At 43.6% G+C, this 24,928-nt stretch overlaps 2 protein-coding genes and 1 long non-coding RNA gene across 7 annotated transcripts in view; 2 read left to right on the forward strand and 1 right to left on the reverse strand.

Moving 5' to 3' along the window:
* ZFYVE16 (zinc finger FYVE-type containing 16) overlaps positions 1 to 4,430 on the forward strand; it is a 55,209-nt gene extending 50,779 nt beyond the window's left edge. For all 4 annotated transcript variants that reach the window (XM_073344357.1, XM_073344358.1, XM_073344355.1 and 1 more), the window contains 2 exons: positions 288 to 452; positions 2,203 to 4,430. In XM_073344357.1, coding sequence (XP_073200458.1) covers positions 288 to 452; positions 2,203 to 2,364 — 327 coding nt within the window. In that variant the 3' untranslated portion in view covers positions 2,365 to 4,430. The remainder of the gene's footprint in view (positions 1 to 287; positions 453 to 2,202) is intronic.
* Positions 4,224 to 22,901, reverse strand: LOC140911404 (uncharacterized). The gene is made up of 7 exons (XR_012158936.1): positions 22,234 to 22,901; positions 20,954 to 21,059; positions 18,500 to 18,659; positions 16,842 to 16,911; positions 16,020 to 16,098; positions 7,315 to 7,497; positions 4,224 to 4,342 (listed from the first exon to the last, which is right to left on the reverse strand). It is a non-coding gene; the product is annotated as an uncharacterized lncRNA (long non-coding RNA).
* The window catches only part of FAM151B (family with sequence similarity 151 member B), a 72,591-nt gene continuing 70,564 nt past the window's right edge, over positions 22,902 to 24,928 (forward strand). Inside the window, exon 1 of one of the 2 annotated variants that reach the window (XM_073344366.1) lies at positions 22,902 to 23,863. Coding sequence is in view for 1 of the 2 variants with exons in the window: in XM_073344364.1 (XP_073200465.1) it covers positions 23,036 to 23,051 (16 nt within the window). In the remaining variant the exon portion in view is untranslated. The remainder of the gene's footprint in view (positions 23,864 to 24,928) is intronic. The other variant, XM_073344364.1, reaches the window with a different exon arrangement.

Raw genomic sequence — 24,928 nt, forward strand, 5'->3', positions numbered from 1 at the left:
CCAACACAGTATTTGCTGTTCGGGGACTTCTTGTCTCTTCCTAATTTTGGAAAGCACCTAGCACATTTAGGCACTATCATATATAATAAAAATGGATAATTATATCAGAACTGCTTTGCTACTGATAAACTACCCAATTCCAAAGTTGAAAGTCTTTTGCCAATAAACAAGTATCGGTAATTTTACTGCATCTTAAACAGTGATACTGTACCTTGAGCCATTTTGACAACTTTGAAATTCTTACCAAAAAAGCCACTAATCATGTCGTGTCCTTACTATACTTTCAGGTGTTCTATATCCTAAAGGACCATGAGCTATCCAGCGCAACACCCCATCAGTTTGCAAAAGAGATTGCTGTAGCTTGCAGTGCTGCTCTTTGCCCACATCTCAAAACGCTGAAAAATAATGGAATGAATAAGATAGGTCTCAGAGTCTCTATTGATACCGATATGGTAATTTTTGTTAATTTCAGATATATAACATTTAATATCACCACCTGTAATGATGCTGCCTTTGGTGGGACACTTCTGAGAGTATCAATTCAGGACAAATTGTTTAGAGCAGGGCAGTTACGGCTGGGGTTTCTCTACTTCTGAGGCACACCAAACCAGCCAGATAGAGAGGACTTTGGTTTTACCCCACTGGCTAACGAGAAGTCACACAAGCAATTCCCTCAGACACTCCAGTTTCCCAGTATCACCACCAGTGCCACTCGTTATGGGAACAAATGGTTATGAAAACAAATACCCCAGTAAAAGAAAAAAGTTTTTCCCGATCCCAAAGGAGTAAGCCTCAGACCCAGGTCAATATACAAATCAGATCTTACCCACAAATCATGCTGCTGCCAATTCTTTAGAATTTTAAAATCTAAAGATATTCATAAAAGAAAAAAGATATAGATGACAGCTAGAATTGGTTAAATGGAATCAATTACATATAGTAATGGCAAAGTTCTTGGTTCAGGCTTGTAGCAGTGATGGAATAAACTGCAGGTTCAAAACAAGTCTCTGGAGTACATTCACAGCTGGGTTGGGTCATTCAGTCCTTTGTTCAGAGCTTCAGTTTGTAGCAAGGTTCCTTCAGAGGTCAGAAGCAGGATGAAGACAAGATGGAGGGGTTTTCAGGGCCTTTTATATTCTCTGCCCATGGAAGGACCCCTTTTGTTCTCACTGGAAAATCACAGCAGCAAGATGGAGTCTGGAGATACATGGGCAAGTCACATGTCCGTGTATGACTCAGTTTGCAGGCCGACACCACTGTTTACGTGTTAGATTGAATGTCCCCAGGAAAGCTCAGATGTGGATTGGTGTCTCCCAAAGTTCATTGTCAGTTAAGTGTTTCTTGACTGGGCACTTACTGAGAATAGTCCTTTCTCAAGAAGCTGACCAAATGCTTCACTGAGGCTACTTGGAATCAAATACATTTGAAATACAAGTACATGGCCCATATTCATAACCTTCAAATATAAAAATGATACACACATACAGCCAGCATAATTATAACCCCTTCGTAGACACCTCACATGACAACCTTTGTACAATATTTGCTGCAAATATTATAACAGTGGTTGCAACAATGATCTATATGGTCACAGTTTTTCTCAATAAAGTCACGCCACCTTAAAATAATGGTATTTAGGTATAACTTCTTTAGCTCTTTTAAATCTTCCCACATCGCCAAATGCTAAGTCCATTACCAGCAATGTATGTACCTGGAAAGAATTCAGAACACAAGTCTGAGAGTTAGACTCGATCCCTGTTGTTCCTAGAGAAACTACTCTAGGTTTTGTTTCAAGATCTTAGCTGAGAGAGCTGCAGAAGTTTACAGCTCACCACAATTTAAACTTGTGTTTTTTGTTTAAAGTTTCATACTTTTCAATGGTCTGTCATTAAGTAACTAATTCACAATATTTCTGGTTGCTTGCATCCTGAACTAGCAGCACCTTGAAGTGTTGAAGGCCGGTTATTCAATGAGCAGAAGGCGGTGTCTCTCAGTTCTAAACACAAAACCTTCTTGCCAGTGAATGTGTTGACTTGCCCAAAGTCTCTTCAATACCACTTTTTATAATAGACAACCATGAGCTGAAATTTGTTTTATACAGATGGTGATGTTTGCACAGTGCATCTACTGCACCTCTACTTTTGTTTTGTATTAATATCTAATGTGTAATGTATCAACTTACTATACCTCTTTTTATTTTAGGTTGAGTATCAGTTAGGATCTGGAGGCCAACTTCTTCCACAGCATTATCTAAATGACTTGGACAGTGCTCTGATTCCTGTGATCCATGGTGGGACATCAGACCCCACAAGCTTACCATTGGAAATGGAATTAATATTTTTTCTTACAGAATACCTCTTTTAATATAAATGACAGCGTATATTATACTGTGTATAATCTGATTTGCTAGAACTAACCCAACACCAAAGCTGTAATGCTACCAACACTAAAAAAAAGTTAAGGTTTATTTAAAAAAAACCCAACAGCTAAGTTTAGTAATAGATTTTTAAACTGGGTTTTGTTTCTAATAAATGAACCAACTCTCCTCCATCCCCAGCATAAAGAAGAAGGATTGTAGAGTTTAAGATTTCCTAAGATTCCGAAACTTTACACTTAATACAGTCACTGAAAAAAGGCAAGGACTCATTACCTCTAAGCAAACTGTAGCATTTACTATGTGCATTGTAAGGTTAAGCCATATACCTCTTAAACCCAAGCAAATATTTTAGTAACAGTCGTTATGATTAGATGTAACCTAAATCTGGGACACTCCATGTGGATGTGCAAATGAGCTATATTTACATTTTTAAAAAATCTTGTAAAGTATATTTAATTGGTACAGTACTGTTACTTGCTGTGGAGATCCAAATATAAAATCTCTGAGGGTTGGCTGCAAACAACGGATACTGCGTACTTATAATATATGGAATTTGCCTGCACAATCAGATATTGATTGTGTGGGAAGAATCGAACAAAACTTTGCCAGGTGTGTTATGGGTTTTTTTTAAAAGATTTCATAATTGGACTTGTCCTGACTTAAAAATCAAGACAGTTGACATGTTTGTTGGTGCTTTTGGAACTTGTGCTTTTACACTGAGTCTCTTTATAGTGTAGCTGATTTTCTTATGTATTTATAATGACTTATCTAACTTTGTTGGGTATCATTTTTGTATTACACTAATTGTCCCCCCGTCCCCCCCCCCGTGTTTAAATGTAGCTTTGTAATTTGGGACTTCCAAGAGTGATTAAGAACTGGCCAGATGACCCTTAAAGTAGTAATCATGTAGCAATAAGTCAGGCATGAAACCTGTAATATCTTTTCTCCTCCCATCTCTAACTTCTGGGACCTCTTGGTCGCCCTGTTTATTTTTCAGGGAGAAAATGTATTAAGTGTGAATTTTCATGATCAGATTGCTTTGGCATATTTGAGGTTCTTTGTATAGTACATATTTTTGATACTGGGGTATTAGCAATTAAGAACTAAGATGATGCTTGTAATTTATGCCTGAGTACCGAGGTTCAGTGAACACCGATCAGGCATGATAACTATTGCATAACTTACCTGTTCACTTTGAAGAGAATCAGAACACACTGTATCCAAGACCGAATCATTTGAGTAAAATGTTGTTAGAGTTTTAGACTGACAGATCATTAAAAACCTAAACATCTAGATGCCTTCTTGATTCTCATAGGGGATATTTATATGGTTTTTGTATCAAAAACGCAACTAGTAACTTAAAAAAATAATAAAATAAAAATGTCACCAGCCCTATTACCCACAGCTTGAAGACCCATATTAATGGAAAGGTTCAGGATTTAAGGTCTTAGTCTAGAATAAACTAGGTATTTCATTGTAGTAATGCACAGTTTTTGTTCAGAGATGAATTGCAGTTCTGTGGACCAGCCAAAGACATTAACATAGGCAGCATGAACAAGATGGATGTCCAGTCTTCTGAAAATAGTTAACAAGAGGACAGCAGGGATGAACAGTAGTCAAATGACGATTGTCATGTCCTTTGTCAATGTTAAGTACAGTTATAGCAGATGAAAGCAATTTGCAGATTAATTATTTTGTCTTTTGTGTTGCCCCATTGGTTTTTGGAAATTAGACTCATGTCTGAAACTCTTGCCATTTAATGTTTCAATTTCATTTAATAATTATCACTAACAAATAAAACTGACTTAAGTGCTAACAGCTGATGTAAAATAACATTGTTCTTCTGTTAAAAACAAAAACCATATCTTTGACAAACGTTTCCTATATTTTGTCTTTTTTTTTTTTTCTGTCTTCAAAGTTTCTCTTTGCTTGGTTCTGCTATTGCACTTGGAGTGTAGACTGCTCCTAAAAAAGGAATTGCTGTGTTTATGTCCAAATACAACTTTAGGCAATAGCCTGTAATTTACCAACAAATAAATGAACCAGAATGAAATGTTTCATAGTAACTTTCCTGGTTTGGAAGACAAACCATACTCATGGCTCCTGTCCAAAAACTGAGGCTCTTTTAAGAAAGGTGCAGTAGTATAATCAGTGATGAACATAAAAGAATGAAGCAGAAAGGGCCATGTGCACTCCAGCTTGTGGTTAATCAGTCTATGCTTTAATTTTTTTTAGTTTTTAGTTCTAATGCCTATGAAAAACACCCTACCAAATATGAACTGAATACAAACTAAAGCTCTGCACAGTCTACTGGAGACTGTGTGAGTGTGGACTCCCCTTCCCCCAACTACCCAACAAAAAATCCCTTTATCTTAATTGTGTGTCAACATAGACTGTTGCTGCAGGATGGAGAAAATATCAATATTAACAATTTATCATCAGTCTCCTTCACATGCAGACTTGCACCAAAATAACAAAAGATACAAATAAAACCCAACTTAATTATTTTGCATCTGTGTGGGGACAATGCATAGACATACACCAAAATAACTACGGCCTGGTCTACCCTAGAAAGTTTTATTGATGTAAGTCACCTTGCATCAACCTAGCTGTATATGTCTTTACACTGAAAATTTTCTTTAGCCAATGTGAGCACCCCGTTACAATGATGCAATAACACCACCTTCCCAAATAGTGTTGAGCTATGGTTGACCTATTGAGGTCGACACAGTGCAAAAGTAAACACTGTGTGATGTCTTTCAACCTCAATAGTATTCCAGCAGCTGTCTCACAGTTGTGAACTCCAGTGCCCAGGGGTCAGAGACCGGAAGCCAAACCTCCTCTTTAAAAATCTTTTGTGTTTTGAAATGCCTTTTCCTGATTGCCCAGCTTGGCGAGCACACCTAGCAGCTCTTCCTTGTGCACAAGTGCTCAACTGACCAGCCTGGCTCAATGCTCTAGATGCATTCCTGCTTGGAGCAGATGGGAGGTATTGGATCTCCTGGGCCTGTGGGGAGAAGAAACTCTGCAAGCACAGATAGGGAATTGTCATGGCAACATGGATATTTATTAAAAGATTTCACAGGGGAAGCAGGTCAGGGGGTACAATGAGTACAGTGCTGCATGAAAGCAAAGGAACTGCAGTGGGCATACTACAAGGCCAGGAAGGCCAACAGTCGATCTGCTGCCAAGTCACAGACCTGTCAATTTTTACAACAAGCTGCAGGCCATACTTAATGGAGACCCCACCAGCACCCTGCAGACCAATGTAGATACCTCTGAGGAGCTGGAGACAGAGACCCCTGTTGTTAACAGCAAGCAGGAAAAAGAGGATGGGGGACCTGCAGCAGGGTAAGGGTCCAACTATGCCTATGCTGTGAGCCAAGACCTGGTTGAGACTCCACCGGAGACTAGCCAGTCCCACCAGCCAAGCACAGACAAGCCCAGTGCAATGGAAGGAACCTTGGGTAAGTGTATGCATGCATTTTTCCTCATGGTGTTTAAATGTAATATAATGCTTGGCCACACTCTGACTTAGCAGGACACACAGGTATTGACTTTACGTTGTTTTATTTGTACTAGACAAGGCAGCAATACAAAAAAGGGGGTAGAGTTGGTATCCGCCTGTCATTCTCCTGAATTTGGGGATGGGAGGTATGGAGCAGTTTGTTCATGTACACATGCTGTGTCTTGTATCCTCGAGTGATCTTGATAAAACTTTCATGGAGGTACTCTGCAGCTCTCTCCTGATGGTTTCTAGGGATGGCAGCCTTGTTTTTAACTCTGATAGGATACTTTCCTACCTCACTCTGTGATGACTTTGGCCGGCACAGTCACAGTAAACAGGCGAGCAGCATACAGGCCCTGGTTGCTTTGGGATGCCAACAGCCATTGTGCTACGAGTGCCTTTTTTTAAACTCAGGAGTGAGAGATCTGCTAAAATCGCTGCCTCCTGTGAAAAACAGTGCCATTGCTTGTATTCATACCCATGGAAATAAAGGCTGAAATTCTGTTCTATGCAACTGAACAACTCTCCTTTCTTCCTCCCACCCCTGTCCTGGCTGGGTCATACTCATGGCTGGGACTGGAGAAAGGAGAATTGTGATGTGCAGGGGTGCTCCAAAGCTGAAGTGTCAATAAGCATGTCTTATTTGAAAATGCTTATAGGAGTAAGGAAAGGGAGTTCTGAAATTTAGCTTTTATTTTCCTATGTGACTATAAATAAAGTGATACATCTGTGTGTGTTATCTGTAGCTACTGTCATTGCAGCCTTGAGGGGTGCCCCTCCACTTGCTTGGAATGCCAGACCCGAAGAGGAGAAAGAAGAGGGTATGTTCAGTACTATCCTGCAAGTCAGTGCTGCATTGGATTGTGAACAGAGGACCTAGAGGGTCAATATAGCAGCCAACATGAAGAAGGCAAGTAAATGCATGGTGGTGGATGCCTTTGTAAATTAAAGAAGGAGCAGTAAGTCAGGGGGGGAAGTGTCCTCTGGGCCTGAGCCAGTCCACAGGCTGGGCCTATACGTCTGACATCCCTGAATTAAGGCATATTCAGAAACAGTCAGTTTCCATGTAAAGACCAAATGATGGAAAAAACTTCATCTCTTGCTAAATTGTTCCAGTGATTAATTATCCTCTGTTAAAAATTTGCACTTTATTTCCAGTTTTACTTTGAGTTTTGACTTCCAGCCATTGAATTCTATTATTGTACTCATGTTTTGGGAGCTCAAGCTGTTCCTTGTTAAAGGCTCTTCAGCTGCAGTATGTTATAAAATCAAGATGAATTTCCAAAAAATATACATTTATTGCATACCAAAACCAGTAAAGAAACTATGTGTAAGTTAAAAATAAAGACAATAAAACAAATTAACAGAACTTTGCAAGGAGAAAGAACCCTTATGTCCACTTCAATCCACTTGGGTTACACACACTGACCTGTGAGAGCCACAACTGCTGAATATGTGAAACTGTGGGTCATCTTTACTGTCCCCTTTTGGAGATTGGTTGGGGTAAGGCAGTGGCCTCTGATGTCACATGGAATATTGTAGGGGTGCAGGGAGGTGCTAAAATTGAGTTCTCCATTGACTGCAACAGTAGACGAGCCCATGATTGTTGAACCTATAGGTCAACAAAAGTGCAGCATTTGTGTTTGTTGCCGGAGAAGACCCTCTGTGTCCTGGTGAATCTCCTCCCTCTCCTGCTGGGACTTTCTCCTTTCTGCTTTTTCATTCTCCATGTTGGCTGGTAAGGTAAGCATCTTTTTTGCTAGCAGTGGCCATTGGGGCTGCACTTACATCCTGCACCCCACCACGCACCAGAGGGCAAAAAGGGCACAGCAGGGCCAAACATCCCTGAGTTCCTTCTTACAGCCCAGGGCTGTGAGGTGTTACTGCAAGCAGCATCTCTACCTGATGCGCACTTGCACATTTTAAACAAATTTATTGTATATAGTTATCTCTTTAGTAGTTAGGATAATTTGTATAGATTTCTATTGTGGGTAAAATTTTGTTTTTTGATTGCCAGGTACTGGGCTTTCAGCTCTTATGATGGAGCAAAAGTCTTCAGGGTTTCAAATATTGTCCCTCAGAGGGCAGCTATACCCTTCAATGATGGGCATACGTATGTCTATGCTGCCAGAAACTAAGAACAGTGCGTGATGAGTAAGGTAAATCAATAAAGTTGTCAACAGCTTCAGAGACTGCCACTACATTTGATTAGGCCCCCAAATGAGTGGCATTGCAACCTCACATACAGAATCAGCATGCCGCTTGTTTGGGGGCCTAATCAAATGTGTTTTTACAGCAGTGTTCAAGGTTTCCACAAACTTTATTCAAATTCACGATTTCTGTGACAAAACCATAACACCGTTTATACCAGACAAAAAGCAACTGAGAGCCTGAATGGGGTTAAATCTCCCGTCTTTGAATTACACAGGAGAGGTAGGCAGGGATGTCCATTGTCGTCTTTACTTTTTGCATTGGGCAGGTAGCCTTTTACACAGAGGATAAGAAATGAATTTATCAGAAGAATAAAACTTTCAGAAACCTATCAGAAAATAGGTTTACATGCTAATGATGTATTGTCAAACATGAGCATTTCCCTACAACTAGTATCTAAACTAATCCATGATTGGGAAAATATCTGGCTTTGAAGTAATATATGCCAAATCTGAAATGCTGGGGAGAACTTTGTTGTACTCTGAAAAGTCATCATCCAAAAAACACTTGGGAAACGTATTCTATAAAATAGCTTGGAATTCAAATCTCATCACAGAAGAACTGAATGATTTTAATGCCCAACCATTACTTCAGGGGAAAAAAACCAAAAGACATTTGCATGCTGGGGAAAGTGTGCAGCGTCTAGGTTGGGAAGAACAGCTACAAAATCGACCTGAATATTTTTGTGAAGGATATCTTTCTTGTTTCAAAAATCTTCCTATAATCTTTCCAACATAAAACTTTAAGAGGACTATAGAGTGTTAGAAATTATATAGAATAAGAAAAAAAAAAAAGATTAAGTGAGATACTTCGCACAGATCTAATAAACATGATGGTATAGCTATTCCAAAATGTGGAACTGTGAAGCCAGTCAGCTCAAATAATAGACTGGAAGTGCTCTAATCCAGCCAAACACTGAGTCTTCTGCGCTGCAATGCACTGCTCTCACTGTCGATGCTTGAGCATCATCTGTGGACACACACTGCCAACAAAGGGAGCGTAATGTGAACATGCGATAGTGATGTTGTTATAGCACTTTTTTGATCATCAACATAACTTTTGTCGACACAACTCTGTAGCCTAGACAAGGCCTTAGTTACTTTTGGGGGCATACTTAAGTCCCCAGACTTCAAACTCTGACTCACTTGCCAGGAGTCCTTCCTAGTTAGTGACAGCCACTCACACTGTATCTGTTCCCTTGTGGGTACACGTGCCCTCGGCATTTGTTTTAAGAGCCACTCCAGGTGAGAGAGATGTTAAATGATGAAGTGCTCCATTTGTCTAGCTTTAACTTCAAGCGCAGAAATGGTCCCTGTACAGCAGTCTCCAAGTCACCCCAGTGTCTCGTCAGCCCTGTCAGGTAGACCTACAAGTGACGGAAAGTCTTTCATCAAGAATACTAAATCTCCTCAGCAAGAGATCCGCTGTGCCGGAGACCCCACACTCCTTAAACCTCCTAGAGAGGTTTGAACAGTTTTGGTACAGAAAGCTTTAAATCGAAGTCCTCAAGCTCATCTAAATCATACGGTACTCACCAATTGGTACCGAAGTCTTCAGTATGAACAAATATGAACAAGTATCAAAGTATGAACAAGATACTAGAGACTCTATGGGCTCTGCATTGAAGAAATCAGTATTACCTGCAACATCTACTTCTTTGGTGCTTTGATTGGTAGTCCAGCAGATGTTACAGTTCTCCCTGCACCATTCTCAGTATTGCAGGCCACTGCAACCCCGGTTCATCAGGTTCCCGTGCAACTGCACCCAGTACTGCAGGAGTTCAGGTTTTCCAGGGCTATGTTTGTCTCCGATGAACCTGTGTCTCCTTGTGATAAATGAAGCGGGGGGGGGGGGGGGAAAGAGGGAGCTCCCTTTTATGGACACTCAGACAGCCAGTTAGCTATAAAATCCCTCTTAGTAGTGTTCTCTGCTTGCTTTACCTGTAAAGGGTTAAAAAGTCCACAGGTAAAAGGAAAGGAGTGGGCGCCGGACCAAAAGAGACAGTGGGAAGGTTAGAACTTTCTAAAATTGGGAAAAACTTCCCTTTGTCTGTTCCATTGTTCTCCAGAGGGAGGGGACAGAGCAGAGACAGGGCTGGGACTATGCAGTAAAAAGATTTTTGTCAGGTATGGAAATCATCAGATCATACCTAAAACCTCCTCATAATCAGAAAATGTCTAGAAAGCTGCGATTAGGTTTATTTCTGTTTATTTCTTATTGACTTGTGGACTCCTTTGTGCTAACCCCAAATGCTTTTTGTTTTGCTTGTAATCTTTAAGCTGGACCTCAAGAAGGTTATTCTTGATGTTTAATTTTTGTAAGTGGGTTTTTTAAATCTAGCAAAAGCCTAAATTCTGGATGTATTTTCTTTCTTTTTGTTCTTAATAAAATTTACGCTTTTTAAGAACAGGATTGGATTTTTGGTGTCCTAAAAGGTTTGTGCATATGTTGTTTAATTAGTTGGGGACAACGGCTGATTTTCTTTTTCTTTCTCGGCTCTTCCCTGGAAGGGGGGCGTGAAAGGGCTTGAGGGTATCCCACAGGAAAGAATTCCCAAGTGTGCCTACCTGGGTTCTCAGGGGTTTTGCATTTGGGTGGTGGCAGCATCTATCCATCCAAGGTCAGAGAGAAGAAAGTCAAGGAAAATGTGGGCTCCTTACTGAATGAGGGAGGCAACCTAGTGACAGAGGATGTGGAAAAAGCTAATGTACTCAATGCTTTTTTTTGCCTCTGTCTTCACGAACAAGGTCAGCTCCCAGTCTGCTGCACTGGGCAGCACAGCATGGGGAGGAGGTGACCAGCCCTCTGTGGAGAAGGAAGTGGTTTGGGACTATTTAGAAAAGCTGGACGTGCACAAGTCCATGGGGCCGGATGCGTTGCATCTGAGAGTGCTAAAGGAGTTGGCAGATGTGATTGCAGAGCCGTTGACCGTTATCTTTGAAAACTCATGGTGATCGGGGGAAGTCCCGGACGACTGGAAAAAGGCTAATGTAGTGCCCATCTTTAAAAAAGGGAAGGAGGAGGATCCTGGGAACTACAGGCCAGTCAGCCTCACCTCAGTCCCTGGAAAAATCATGGAGCAGGTCCTCAAGGAATCGATACTGAAGCACTTAGAGGAGAGGAAAGTGATCAGGAACAGTCAGCATGGATTCACCAAGGGCAAGTCATGCTTGACTAATTGCCTTCTAGGACGAGATAACTGGCTCTGTGGATGAAGGGAAAGCAGTGGATGTGTTGTTCCTTGACTTTAGCAAAGCTTTTGACACTGTCTCCCACAGTATTCTTGCCAGCAAGTTAAAGAAGTATGGGCTGAATGAATGGACTATAAGGTGGATAGAAAGCTGGCTAGATCGTCGGGCTCAACGGGTAGTGATCAATGGCTCCATGTCTAGTTGGCAGCCGGTATCAAGTGGAGTGCCCCAAGGGTCGGTCCTCAGGCCTGTTTTGTTCAATATCTTCATAAATGATCTGGAGGATGGTGTGGATTGCACCCTCAGCAAGTTTGCAAATGACACTAAACTGGGAGGACAGATACGCTGGAGGGCAGGGATAGGATACAGAGGGACCTTGACAAATTGGAGGATTGGGCCAAAAGAAATCTGATGAGGTTCAACAAGGACAAGTGCAGAGTCCTGCACTTAGGACGGAAGAATCCAATGCACTGCTACAGACTAGGGACCGAATGGCTCGGCAGCAGTTCTGCAGAAAAGGACCTAGGGGTTACAGTGGACGAGAAGCTGGATAGGAGTCAACAGTTTACCCTTGTTGCCAAGAAGGCCAATGGCATTTTGGGCTGTATAAGTAGGGGCATTGCCAGCAGATCGAGTGACGTGATCGTTCCCCTCTATTCGACGTTGGTGAGGCCTCCATCTGGAGTACTGTGTCCAGTTTTGGGCCCCACGCTACAAGAAGGATGTGGAAAAATTGGGAAGAGTCCAGCGGAGGGCAACAAAAATGATTAGGGGACTGGAATACACGAGTCATGAGGAGAGGCTGAGGGAACTGGGGATGTTTAGTCTACAGAAGAGAAGAATGAGGGGGGATTTGATAGCTGCTTTCAACTACCTGAAAGGGGGTTCCAAAGAGGATGGCTCTAGACTGTTCTCAGTGGTAGCAGATGACAGAACGAGGAGTAATGGTCTCAAGTTGCAGTGGGGGAGACTTAGGTTGGATATCAGGAAAAACTTTTTCACTTGGAGGGTGGTGAAACACTGGAATGCGTTACCTAGGGAGGTGGTGGAATCTCCTTCCTTAGAAGTTTTTAAGGTCAGGCTTGACAAAGCCCTGGCTGGGATGATTTAATTGGGGATCGGTCCTGCTTTGAGCAGGGGGTTGGACTAGATGACCTCCTGAGGTCCCTTCCAACCCTGATATTCTATGATTCTATAAGTTGTAACCTTGGGAGTTTAATACAAGTCTGGAGTGGCCGGTATTAATTTTTAGAATCCTTGCGGGCCCCCACCTTCTGTACTCCAAGTTCCAGAGTGCGGAATCAGCCTTGACACTCCTTTATTGAGCTCAGTTAGACTCCTGCTACCATGATCTCCACTGTATCCAATACCTTGCCGATACCACATGATTCCTTGGTACTCATGCATTCAGAGAGGCTAACCATTGCTCCTCCATTAAACTATGCAAAGAGTTCTCCAGATCCTCAAGTTTCTATTCAGGGCTCTTATGATTACATGCCTAAACCAGCTTCTCCTGAAGCTGCTCCACTGAAGGATACTTCCAGTCTTGTGCAACCTCAATCTGCTCAGTAACCTCCTTGGTATGATCAGTCCCTTATGCTGTCCTCTCCTCGTGGCCACATTAGGACCTTTGAGCTGTCTATTGACAACAGTTCTCCATGGTACCCCGCACTTGCAGGGAATGCTAGGGACAGCGCTCCTTAATTCTCTCAATTTCCATGTAGCAATCTCCACCACAGGAGGGGACGTCTGAGGAGCAAGAAAGGTGAAATGATAAAGAGGCTACCCCTCAGACAACTAGTTCATCATCCTCCCGAGATGAAGTTGTTAGGCCCTCTTTATCTAGTGCTGGTGACTTCAAACATTAGGAATTGATGAAAAGAGTGGCAGATAACTTTTCAAAAGCGTTACAAGAAGTGCAAGAGACTCAGTATAAACTGCTGGACATTCTTCACACGCCATCTTTAGCGTATGTTGCTCTTCCTATATACAAGGAGATGTTAGAACCTGCCAAGAACATTTTGGCAAACTCCTGCCACCACTGCATTCCCTGCCCCCATCTTTTTTATTAAAAAAAAAAAAAAAAAAAAAAAAGTACCATGTTCCAGCTAGGGATTCAGAATTTTTATTTGCCAATCCTGTCCCAACTCCTTAGTTGTCGATGCAGTAAATAAATATTCAACGGACAATGCAATTTGAAGGCTACCCTGTATGATAAAGATTCAAAGCACTTAGATATCTTTCGTCACAAGAGTTACCTGCCACTTTGCATTTCAGAATTGCTAATTACCAGACAATTCTTGCAAAATATAATCACATTAGCTATTTAGAATTAATTCCTTTACGAAGATCTCCCATCAGAGCATAGAGAACTATTTCAGGCCCTCATCACAGAGGGACAGCTTCTGGCAAGGATAACTCTCAATACAGCCTCCCATTTCATCGGCACAGCTGAAGTCATGAGCTGAGCCACATGGCTGCAGTCTGTAAGATTAAAGCGTGAAATCCAAAACACTGTAGAAGACAACCCCTTTGATAGTCTTAAATTATTCAGGTTTCAGAGTAGCAGCTGTGTTAGTCTGTATCCGCAAAAACAACAGGAGTACTTGTGGCACCTTAGAGACTAACAAATTTATTAGAGTATAAGCTTTCGTGGGCTGCAGCCCACTTCATCGGATGCATAGAATGGAACATATAGTAAGAAGAGATAAATAGATATACCTTCTGTGTGTGTGTGTATATATATATATATATATGTGTGTGTGTATTTTTTTGTTTTTGAAGCTTTTCTGTTGCAGAATTGCCACCCTTAAGTCTTTTACTGAGTGGCCAGAGAGGTTGAAGTGTTCTCCTACCGGTTTTTGAATGTTATGATTCCTGATGTCAGATTTGTGTCCATTTATTCTTTGGCCAAACCGGACAGTCTCTACACAAATGTACATGGCAGAGGGGCATTGCTGGCACATGATGGCATATATCACATTGGTAGATGTGCAGGTGAACGAGCCCCTGATGGTGTGGCTAATGTGATTAGGTCCTATGATGGAGTCACTTGAGTAAATATGTGGACGGAGTTGGCTTCGGGCTTTGTTGCAAGGATAGGTTCCTGGGTTAGTGTGTGTGTTGTGTGGTTGCTGAAGAGTATTTGTTTCAGGTTGGGGGGCTGTCTCGAAGCAAGGACTGGCCTGTCTCCCAAGATCTGTGAGAGTGAGGGATCATTTTTCAGGAAAGGTTATAGATCTCTGCTGATGCACTGGAGAGGTTTTAGTTGGGGGCTGAAGGTGACGGCTAGTTGCGTTCTGTTATTTTCTTTGTTGGGCCTGTCCTGTAGTAGGTGACTTCTGGGAACTCTTCTGGCTCTATCAATCTGTTTCTTCACTTCCGCAGGTGGGTATTGTAGTTGTAAGAATGCTTGATAGAGATCTTGTAGGTGTTTGTCTCTGTCTGAGGGGTTGGAGCAAATGCGGTTGTATCGCAGAGCTTGGCTGTAGACAGTGGATCGTGTGGTGTGGTCAGGGTGAAAGCTGGAGGCATGTAGGTAGGAATAGCGGTCAGTAGGTTTCCGGTATAGGGTGGTGTTTATGTGACCATTGTTTATTAGCACTGTAGTGTCCAGGAAGTGGATCTCTTGTGTGGACTGGACCAGGCTGAGGTTGATGGTGGGATGGAAATTGTTGAAATCATGGTGGAATTCCTCAAGGGCTTCTTTTCCATGGGTCCAGATGATGAAGATGTCATCAATATAGCGCAAGTAGAGTAGGGGCGTTAGGGGACGAGAGCTGAGGAAGTGTTGTTCTAAATCAGCCATAAAAATGTTGGCATACTGTGGGGCCATGCGGGTACCCATAGCAGTGCCGCTGATCTGAAGGTATACATTGTCCCCAAATGTAAAATAGTTATGGGTAAGGACAAAGTCACAAAGTTCAGCCACCAGGTTAGCCGTGACGTTATCGGGGATAGTGTTCTTGACGACTTGTAGTCCACCTTTGTGTGGAATGTTGGTGTAGAGGGCTTCTACATCCATAGTGGCCAGGATGGTGTTATCAGGAAGATCACCGATGGATTGTAGTTTCCTCAGGAAGTCAGTGGTGTCTGGGAGTGGCTAAGTCATTATGCAAGGTAGCCTATTTCCCCTTGTTTTCTCCCCCCCCCCCCCCCAGACGTTCTGGTTAAACTTGGATTTATGCTGGAAATGGCCCACCTTGATTATCATACACATTGTAAAGAGAGCGGTCACTTTGGATGGGCTATTATCAGCAGGAGAGTGAGTTTGGGGCGGAGGGGTGGAGGGTGAGAGAACCTGGATTTGTGCTGGAAATGGCCCAACTTGATTATCATACACATTGTAAAGAGAGTGGTCACTTTGGATGGGCTATTATCAGCAGGAGAGTGGGGTGGGAGGAGGTATTGTTTCATGGTCTCTGTGTATATAATGTCTTCTGCAGTTTCCACAGTATGCATCCGATGAAGTGAGCTGTAGCTCACAAAAGCTTATGCTCAAATAAATTGGTTAGTCTCTAAGGTGCCACAAGTACTCCTTTTCTTTTTGCGAATACAGACTAACACGGCTGTTACTCTGAAACCTGTCATTACATAAGGATATGGTTCCCCTTAGGCATAAATTTATGGATTGGCCTAAGGTAGTGTCAGTTTTCTATCTAAACCAAACAATTAATATTCCAGTATTTTTCCTGAAACCTCATTCATCTAAAGCTGAGAAAACACTTCATACCTTGGGTGTTTGTGAAGCCCACGCATTCTATCTGGACAGCAAAAAATACTTCTCACCCCCTGGCTTCTTGTAACCTATGCTGAGAGAATTAAAGGTCAATCTCTGTCAATTCAGTGAATCTCACACTGGATTTCTGATTGCATTAAGCTCTTCTACAATGTTGCTTAAGTCTCCTCTACATTGAGAATAATGGTTCACTCAATCCACTTCATTAGTTTTTCTGAGCAATGTTCCAGTAACTGATATATGCAAGGCACTGACACGGTCCTCTGTGTATATCTTTTCCACTCATGATGATGTGGCTTTGGCAAGTCAGTGTTACAGTCTCTAGCTTAGATGATCCAAAGTCACTCCACCTGTAAGGGAGCTGCTGATGAGTCATCTACAGTGGAATGTATATGTGCACAATCACTCAAAAGAGAGAGAATGGTTACTTATCCACACAGTAGGGTGACCAGATAGAAAGTGTGAAAAATTGGGATGGGATGGGGGCTAATAGGCGTCTATATAAGAGAGAGCCCCAAATATCGGGACTGTCCCTATAAAACTGGGGCATCTGGTCACCCTACCACACAGTAATTGTTGTTCTTTGAGACGTTTTGCTTCTATACTTTCCACGACCTCCCTCCCCACTAGTTGGACATGTGAAAGACTGGAGAGGGAGGTGGCAGACGTGCCCCTTTTATGCCCTTGCCTGAGAGCCTGAGGAGAGTAGGGGTGCAGACATTGCCTATGCCTAGTAGTAGTTCTGGCAAAAGTCTTCTACTGTAGTACACTGGGAACACATACATCTACAGTGGAATGTATAAGTGCACAACTTACCTTGAACAACAGTTAGTGTACAGGCAAGCAACCGTTTTTTTCTTCACCTACCATAGAGCATCTGAGCCACCTAAAAAGAAACCCAGAATGCAGAGGGGAAAGTTGTCACTGCTACACTTGGATGGACGCAGTAGCCATCATCTATGAAGTGTTCATTTTGACACCTCAGCCAAGGGCCACAAACACTCCCACGATCTGGGTCTGCTGTTGTATCATCCTGCCCTTTCCATCCTCCCATCTTTTGGGGATAGTCTCTCCTATTTCTGCATCTCATGGGACCACATTATCTCTGACAGATAGATCTTGGAGTTTATAACATCCATTTCCACTCCATCACTCCCTCTTATCTCATCCCTTTTCAGGCACCCATCTCATGAGCCTTTCCTCAGACAAGAATTTTTCTTCCTCCTCTGCATAGGAGCTATGGAACCAGTTCCCACTTAGTATAGAGGATGGGGATTTTATTCCAGATACTTTCTGGTTCCCCCAAAAAAAGGGCAGGTGGAGGCCAACTCTAGATCTCAGGATGTTGTATACCTTTATCAAGGTACAAAAATTCAAGATGGTAACACTTGCAGCTATTTCACCCCGGATCTGAATGACCTTTGCAACCCTTGTCATTTAAGAGACATACTTTCATGCCATGATAAAATCCCCTCTCTCTAGAGATTCCTATGCTTTTACATAGATCAGGACTGCTATCTACACCGAGTCCTCTCTTTTGGACTCCTGGAGTGTTTATGAAAGTTATGGCGATAGTTGCCACACAGCTTCACCAATGGGGAATAATCTTCAGTTATCTTGACTGGCTTCTCAAGGCGTATTCCTATACTGAAGTTCAAACTGCTGTAAAGAAGGCTCTGTCTCTCCCACATGCTCAACCCTCAGCTCAATACTGCCAAGTCCTCCCTCTTATCTCTATAGGGGCCATTCTCCATGTCACAATGTCCAGAGCCTACCTACAAGAGGACAGATTTTTCACTCTGACCGACTTAATTGCGTAAGTTCAAATGAACCTATGGGCCATTGCCAGATCATGCCTACAGCTCCTCAGGCATATGGCAGCATGTACCTTCATCATGCTACACATCCACTTACACCTGTGTTGCTTCCAAGACAGGATCAGGACAGTTTATACCCCCAACAGAAACAGTCTGAACATGATGCTCTCTAGTCCCAAATGTGGGCTAATGTCCCTCAACTCATGGAAGAATCCACACAAGGTATGCTCAGGAGTTCCCTTCAACCGTCCCTCACACTGTCACAATAGTTTTGAACATATTTTTTCTAAGATGGCAAACTTATCCACAAGATCACAGTATGCTGGGCAGATGGTCCATCCAGGAGTCTACCCTACATATCAACATTCAGGAGCTCAGGGGCGTGAGATAAACTTCTCCCCATGGTAAAATGCCCAGTTGTCCATGTAATGACAGACAACCAGGCCAGTATATACTACATAAATTGACAGGGAGAACAAGATCCTATTCCCTCTTCTGAAAGGTAATCAGGTTATGGAATGATGCACAGTCCACTGAATCCTCATCTCAGCAGTTTGCCTAGCTTTCAAAACACCCTAGATGACTGACTCATTAATACTTCAGTCAAGATCAAGACCGGGAACTTGACAGATCCACACTCAGACAGGTATTCCTTACTTGGGGTCTTCTGAACATTGGAGACCTTTTTACCATCACTGCCAACCAGAAATGTATGAAATTCAGCTCCCGGGAAGGCCTTAGTTGCCTTTCTCTGGGGGATGCCTTTCTCTTCTCTTGGTTGAAGAATCTTCTCCAACACTGCTAATCATCAGGATTTCTAAATAAAATCAAACAGGACAAAACCATGGTACTCTTGCACCATTCTGGCCAAGACAGGTGTGATTTTCTTATCAGCTTCATCTCTCCTCTCAGCCAGCCATCAGTCTCCTGCTGATGCCCAGTCTTCTGACTCAAGCTTTGGGGAATGTTTGTCATCCCAGTCTGAACACTATGGCTCAAGGCTTGATTCCTAGATGGCTCTCGGGTCTAGAATTCTCCTGTTCCAGAGAGATTCAAAAAGTCCTAATGAACACCAGAAAATAATCCACTAGGAAAACTTACCTTGGGAAATAGAAAAAATTTCATCACTGGTGCACTTACTATCGCCTGTCTCCTGTCAACTGTTCCATCCTGGAGGCTCTGGAGTATCTTTGTTCGCTGAAGAAAGGAATTCTCTCTTTGAGCCCCATTAAGGTCCACCTACTGGCCATCACACTATTTCATTCTCATAGACTCCTTGATATTAAGGTCAGAAGGGACCATTATCATCATCTAGTCTGACCACCTGCACAATGCAGGCCACAGAATCTCACCCACCCACTCCTGCAATAAACCTCTGACCTATGTCTGAGCTATTGAAGTCCTCAAATCATGGTTTAAAGAGTTCTCCTGTGGAAGGTTTCTTGGTATTTGCTCATCCTGCTACTTCCAAATTCCCATCTATTGAATCTTTTCCTGAATGTCTGAGAATCCCCCACACTTGGGATTTGAACTTAGTTCTTAATTCTCTGATGAAACCTCTCTATGGGAAACTTGCTACTTGTACGCTTTTAAACTTTCCATGAAAACTGTCTTTCTAATGGCAATTATCTCAGCTTGAAGAGTTGCTGAATTAGGAGGTTGGTTTATTAAGTCAGTGGTACTCAACCATGGTACATAGAGGTCTTCCAGCGGGCGGAAGGTACATCAACTCATTTAGATCTTTGCCTAGTTTTACAAGAGGCTACATTAAAAGGACTATCGAAGTCAGTACAAACTAAAATTTTATACAGACAAGGACTTGTTTATGCTATTCTATATACTATACACTGAAATGCAAGTACAATATTTTTATTCCAATTAATTTATTTTCTAATTATATGGTAAAAAGGAGAAAATGAGCATTTTTTCAGTAATGGCTGTGACACTTTTGTGTGTTTCTGATTTTGTGAGCAAATAGTTCTTAAGTGAGTTATAATGTGGGGGTACACAAAACAAATCAGACTCCTGAAAGGGATACAGTAATCTGGAAAGGTTGAGAGCCACCGTATTAAGCTCTATTATGCTATTGTCTTCAGGGACACGGTATCCTTCTGACCACATCAGTGATTCCTACCCAGAGTGATATGGAAGTCAGAGACCAATCAGGCTATTCATCTGCTAGTTTTCCACCCTAGACCCCATCAGACTAGGTGAATGCTGCTCTTCACACCTTAGATGTTAGGAGATCACTAGCCTATTATTTGGACAGGATTAAACCTTTTAGAGCCTCCCCAAGACTCTATCTACAGTGGACAGAGCTAAAGGAACACCAGTGTCCACACAGAGACTAAGTGGATTTCCAGCTGCATGCTCTCCTGCTATGCAGTTGCTAATGAGACATACCCACCTAGGGTCATAGCCCTCTTGACAGATCTCAGTGCACATCTGTTGCCCTATTTCAGTGGTCCCCAAACTTTTTACCTCGTGCCCCTGCCTTTACTCCTGTCCAAGCCCTGGAGCTGGGAGTGAGGCTGTGGCTCCGGGAGGGATGCAGACGGGTAAGGAAGCTGGGGCTGGAAGCCAGGCCCCAGCCCTGCCCCTGAACGTTCCTGGGGCGGGGGGAATGCACCTCACAGGTTGGGGACCTCTGTGCTACTGAATGATGTTCCTATTGTGGAAATTGGCAACACTGCAACATGGGCCTTTGTTTACATCTCCTCAAGGCACTATGCCTTGGTGCATGTCTCTCAAGCAACTGTCAGAGCGCCTGCAATGGAAATAGTGGGGACTGGTGTGACTGGGATCCAGCCAGGGAGCTCATGATCAGCTCAGAAGCAAGACCTGGAGGGGCTGGAACAGGCAGGAATCCCCAGGACCCTCTTTCCTAGCCTGGAACTGGCTGCACCACCCCAGCCAAGTCTTGTACCTCCCCTCACTGCCCCCATTCCAATTCGAATGGAGCTTCTGCCCCCAATCCATGCTACCTTTTCATTCTGTAAAGTTCTAGGACCAAGTTCTAAAGTTCCCACCTCATTCAGAGGGTTCTGCATGGGCATCACGTCAAGTGAAGCACCCATAAGGACACTACTCAAAGGGAGAGTGGTTACTTACTTTGTACTGTAATGAGGGTTTTGTTTTTTTTTGGTGATTTGTGTTCCTGTGGGTGCTGTATTACTGCCCTCCTTTCCCTCTGCTTCAGAATTTCATCTCCATGGGACTGTAGTAGAGAAGGAAGTGAGGCTGGTTTATCTGTTGTAGCCCTCTGTAACCTCTGTATGGGTCACAATAATTGCTAAAGCACCTGTGCTCACTGAATGAGCACTGCTGCTGAAAATCACTGTTTGAAGGCTCATGTACACCTCATGTGGAGCACCCATAGGGGGACACCTCTCAAAGAATTCCAGTTACTGTAGAAGGTTAGTAACCTTTCCATAGGTATTTTTCTCAACTTTTCTAGAATGTTGTTTTGTTTTATAGAGAGAACTAACTTTAATAGAAGTGATGGCTTCTCCTAGAAACATAAATATAACTAATTTGTCTTTGCATACAACTTCCCAAACAAAGAAATGTCCATCTATGCCATAGTCGGAATAGGATATGGATAGATAAGTTTCCTTAGATGCATGAGTTTTGATATGGAAAAGAGGTCCAGCAACCTCCTCTACTGCCTGATGAAAGAATATTTAACAAAGCGTTTCAGTAATACTGCACCCAAGTCAGGTTAAAAAATAGAGATTAAATGGGGATAAATATCAGAGAAGTTGTGAAAGAGGTGGTTATAGTCATATGATGGACATGTCCCGTGTGACTAGTAGGGTGTAATTTATAACCAAATTTTATAAATGGTTGGATATTTATTACCTCATGTTCCACGGGCTTCCTTCTGGAAATGGGCCTATTCAAACAAATCAATTACTTTTATTTACTACTGGCTCTACTACTGAAAGCCTCTGAGGGGCAAAAGAAAAATTGTCAAAAAACTCAAGGAATGGTTCCAACAAAATTAGGAAGTTACAGAAAAAATAATGCATCAATTATGTACCCACCAAAACTAGACAACACAAATAGATAGTTTAGTTACTATTTATTCAATAATCAAAGTACACATGTCCACAAAACAGTCCATGTCCAATTTTTTTAATAATGTTTGATAAATTGTCAATTTTCCTTTTAATAACTACTCCAGAAAGAACAGTCTCTCTAAAACAGTTAGGCTTACACCTTACAATAGCGCTTTGACTATGATTCTATGACTGCATATTTCTTTACCTTAAAGCGTTCATTCTAATTGTTTTACTTCTGTTTACATTATGTTTTTGTAAAGGTGTTAATACTCCCTGATATAAAAAACCTGTGCCAATTTCTACAGTTCCTTTAGTGACTGCATTCACCTTAGCTTGTCCAGGAGAGGCGTGGAACGTAGTTTCTCATTTATTCTGACGCCTGCAGTTTGGGCATTAAACCGGGCTCTGTGCTGCTTGTTTAAAAATGTAAAAATACGTGGAAAAGTTTTTTAGGGCCAAGTGGTGACCCCCCTTTAACGTAATTCTAGGTTCAGGGCTCGTGCCCCGTAACCGTTTTTTAACGAGTGTAAAGGCCCGAGCGGGCAGCGCTACCTCTACCCGGCCCGCGCACGAAGCGGACACTTCCCCCCGGCAGGGGACAGGGCGGCTCACTGGAGGCTGCACCGTGATGCAGCCGCCACAGCTCCCTGCGGTGACGTAGGGGAGCGATAGCAGCACGCACGGGGTTTATGGTGACCCGTTAATATCTTCCCCATGAAATGCCATTTCGGGGGGTCTGGGGTATTAATCCCTCTTCCTGCCCCATCACCCTGCTGCCACGGGCCTGGCCCAGCCGCACCTGTCCCTCCACACGCCGGGGGGGCCTCTCCCGGCCTCGCCGAACCGCGCGGCTGCTGGGCGGGCCGCAGTGTGCCCAACTGGGCCCTCAGCGGGGTTTCCGGCCCTGGCACCTGGGAAGGAAGCAGCAAGAACTAGGAACTAGTTCTTTCGCGGAGCAAGACGGCTTCCTTCCGCACTAGCAGTCACGAGACGCTGTGCTGCCTTACAGGAGCAACCGCTGTTCCGAGGAGAATCCCGGATCCTTGCGCCCCGAGGCCGAGGCCGAATCGAGTCCCGGCCACAGGAGGCGGGGCTAAGCCGGCAGGACCCCAGGCGCCTGCGCCCAGTCATGGAGCGGGAGCTCGGTAAGAGCCAGGTGCCCTCCTGCTGGGCGGGCTGCGGGACCGGAGCTGTGGTAAACCAACCACGGCTCGGCTCAGCCCGAGGGCGAGGAGGCCTGGCTGGGGTTAGGGCGAGGGAGTGGTGCAGCCGCCGGAGGCATCGTCTGAGCCCAGCTCCGCGCCCTGCCTCCTCTCCCAGACGCCCCGTCGCACGCTTGTCCCCGACCGGCCTCCCTGAGGCGTCGTCAGCGCCGGTGCCCGGCCCCTCGGCGCTCGCTGCGTGCGTTGCTCTGGGGGGCGGCGGTAGCCCCGCTTCCCTGGGAAACCAACCCCCTTCCCCAGTGTCCCGGAGAAGGAAGCCGCCTGGCGCGCGGGCAAGAGGCTCTGCCTAGGGGCGCTGGCTTTGGGGGCGTGGCCTGGCCGGGAGGACGCAAGTTGCAGGGCGTCTGGACAGAAGACCGACCCCTACCCCAGACTAAATGGCGGGGAGAACCTGCCGGAACCGGAGACTAAGTGAGGGGAAAGAGACTTCGTGACGCTAGTGGCATTTGTGACATGACGTCATGAATCCGAGCGTGTTTGCGTCACGTCGCCCACGGCGCAGAATTAAGCAACCCGCGGCCCACGCGACGAGCGGAAAACACCCGCGGGTCGCGTGAAAGTGGGGCGGAAACGTTCCTGCATCCGCCATGGGCTGTCTTGTCCTAGGGAGCTGTCCCTTCGCTCCCTACGCCGACCTCTCTACTCCGCGCCTCAGACCCTCGCAAAAAGCCTGCAATCCTCTGCTGCTAGGGGCCCTCCTGCCTGTGTCTGTCCACGAGCATAGATCCTGGAGTGTGAGAGGGCTCTTGATAATTTTCCTTATAGTTCCTAGGGCTTGGGATGCTCCTGGCAAGCCCCATAGGGCTACCCTTCTAAGGTTTTTAAAAGGTGTATGTTAATGAACCTCTCTTCCAGCCAACCTCAAGAAGGGTAACACCCCCCCTCACCCCCCAAGTTTTCTTTGCTCTCCATTTTCATGCTGTGACTAGCTAAACTAAAGAAATTTTCTTACTGAATTTTTATGGAGGTGAAGTAAAGTCGCAGTACTTAGCAGTGTGAGTGTGGCTTACCTTGCATAAATATTGAGATCTGAAGAAAATATAAAATCAGGAACTGCAGCGTTAAGATTGCAGTTCTCAAACAAGGCACCCAAACGATCTGACTCGTGCAACAGTCCAATCTTATTAATGATCAGAAAAACTAGATGTCTTAATAGTACAATGGTGTGCTGCTTTACAGCCTTGTTTACACAGGACACACAAAAGGATTCTATGAATTCCTGCTTGAGGCAGAAGGCATTGAATGGAGGCAGTCATTTCTCATTCCTCCTTAAGGGTAGAGTCAACCAATTATCCAAGTGTCATTAGGCAAAGTTAGCATCTTACTTTCACAGGCATCATCCCCTAATCATATCAGAACAGTTTAATAAAAAAAACAACAGTTAGTGTGCTGGCAAATCATCACACTTAGTATCTAAGATCTATATATGTAGAGTCCTGCATGGATACAAAATTTGTATCTGCATCTGCAAAAATGGTCCATGGATATAAAGCAGTTATCCACAGATTTGCGGGGCTCTAGATACAAAATTTGGGTCCGCATCTGATCCACAAAAATGGTCTGTGGATATAAAATGGATATCCATGATTTGCAGGGCTCTCTATATATGAAACAAATACAAAAATGAGCATTCTTTGTTGCAGTTTTGGTAGTAGATATACATCAGGAAGATGGTGGGCTGGTATATCCAGGGGCAAAATGAAATTAGTTTTGGTGCCTTATTTGAGAAATGCAACTAAACTCTACATCAGGTGGTTTGTTGTTTTTAAAAACTCTCACTCTTGAAAGATAATATGCCC

This window comes from Lepidochelys kempii, chromosome 5, assembly GCF_965140265.1.
Source record: "Lepidochelys kempii isolate rLepKem1 chromosome 5, rLepKem1.hap2, whole genome shotgun sequence".
Lineage (NCBI taxonomy): Eukaryota > Metazoa > Chordata > Testudines > Cheloniidae > Lepidochelys > Lepidochelys kempii.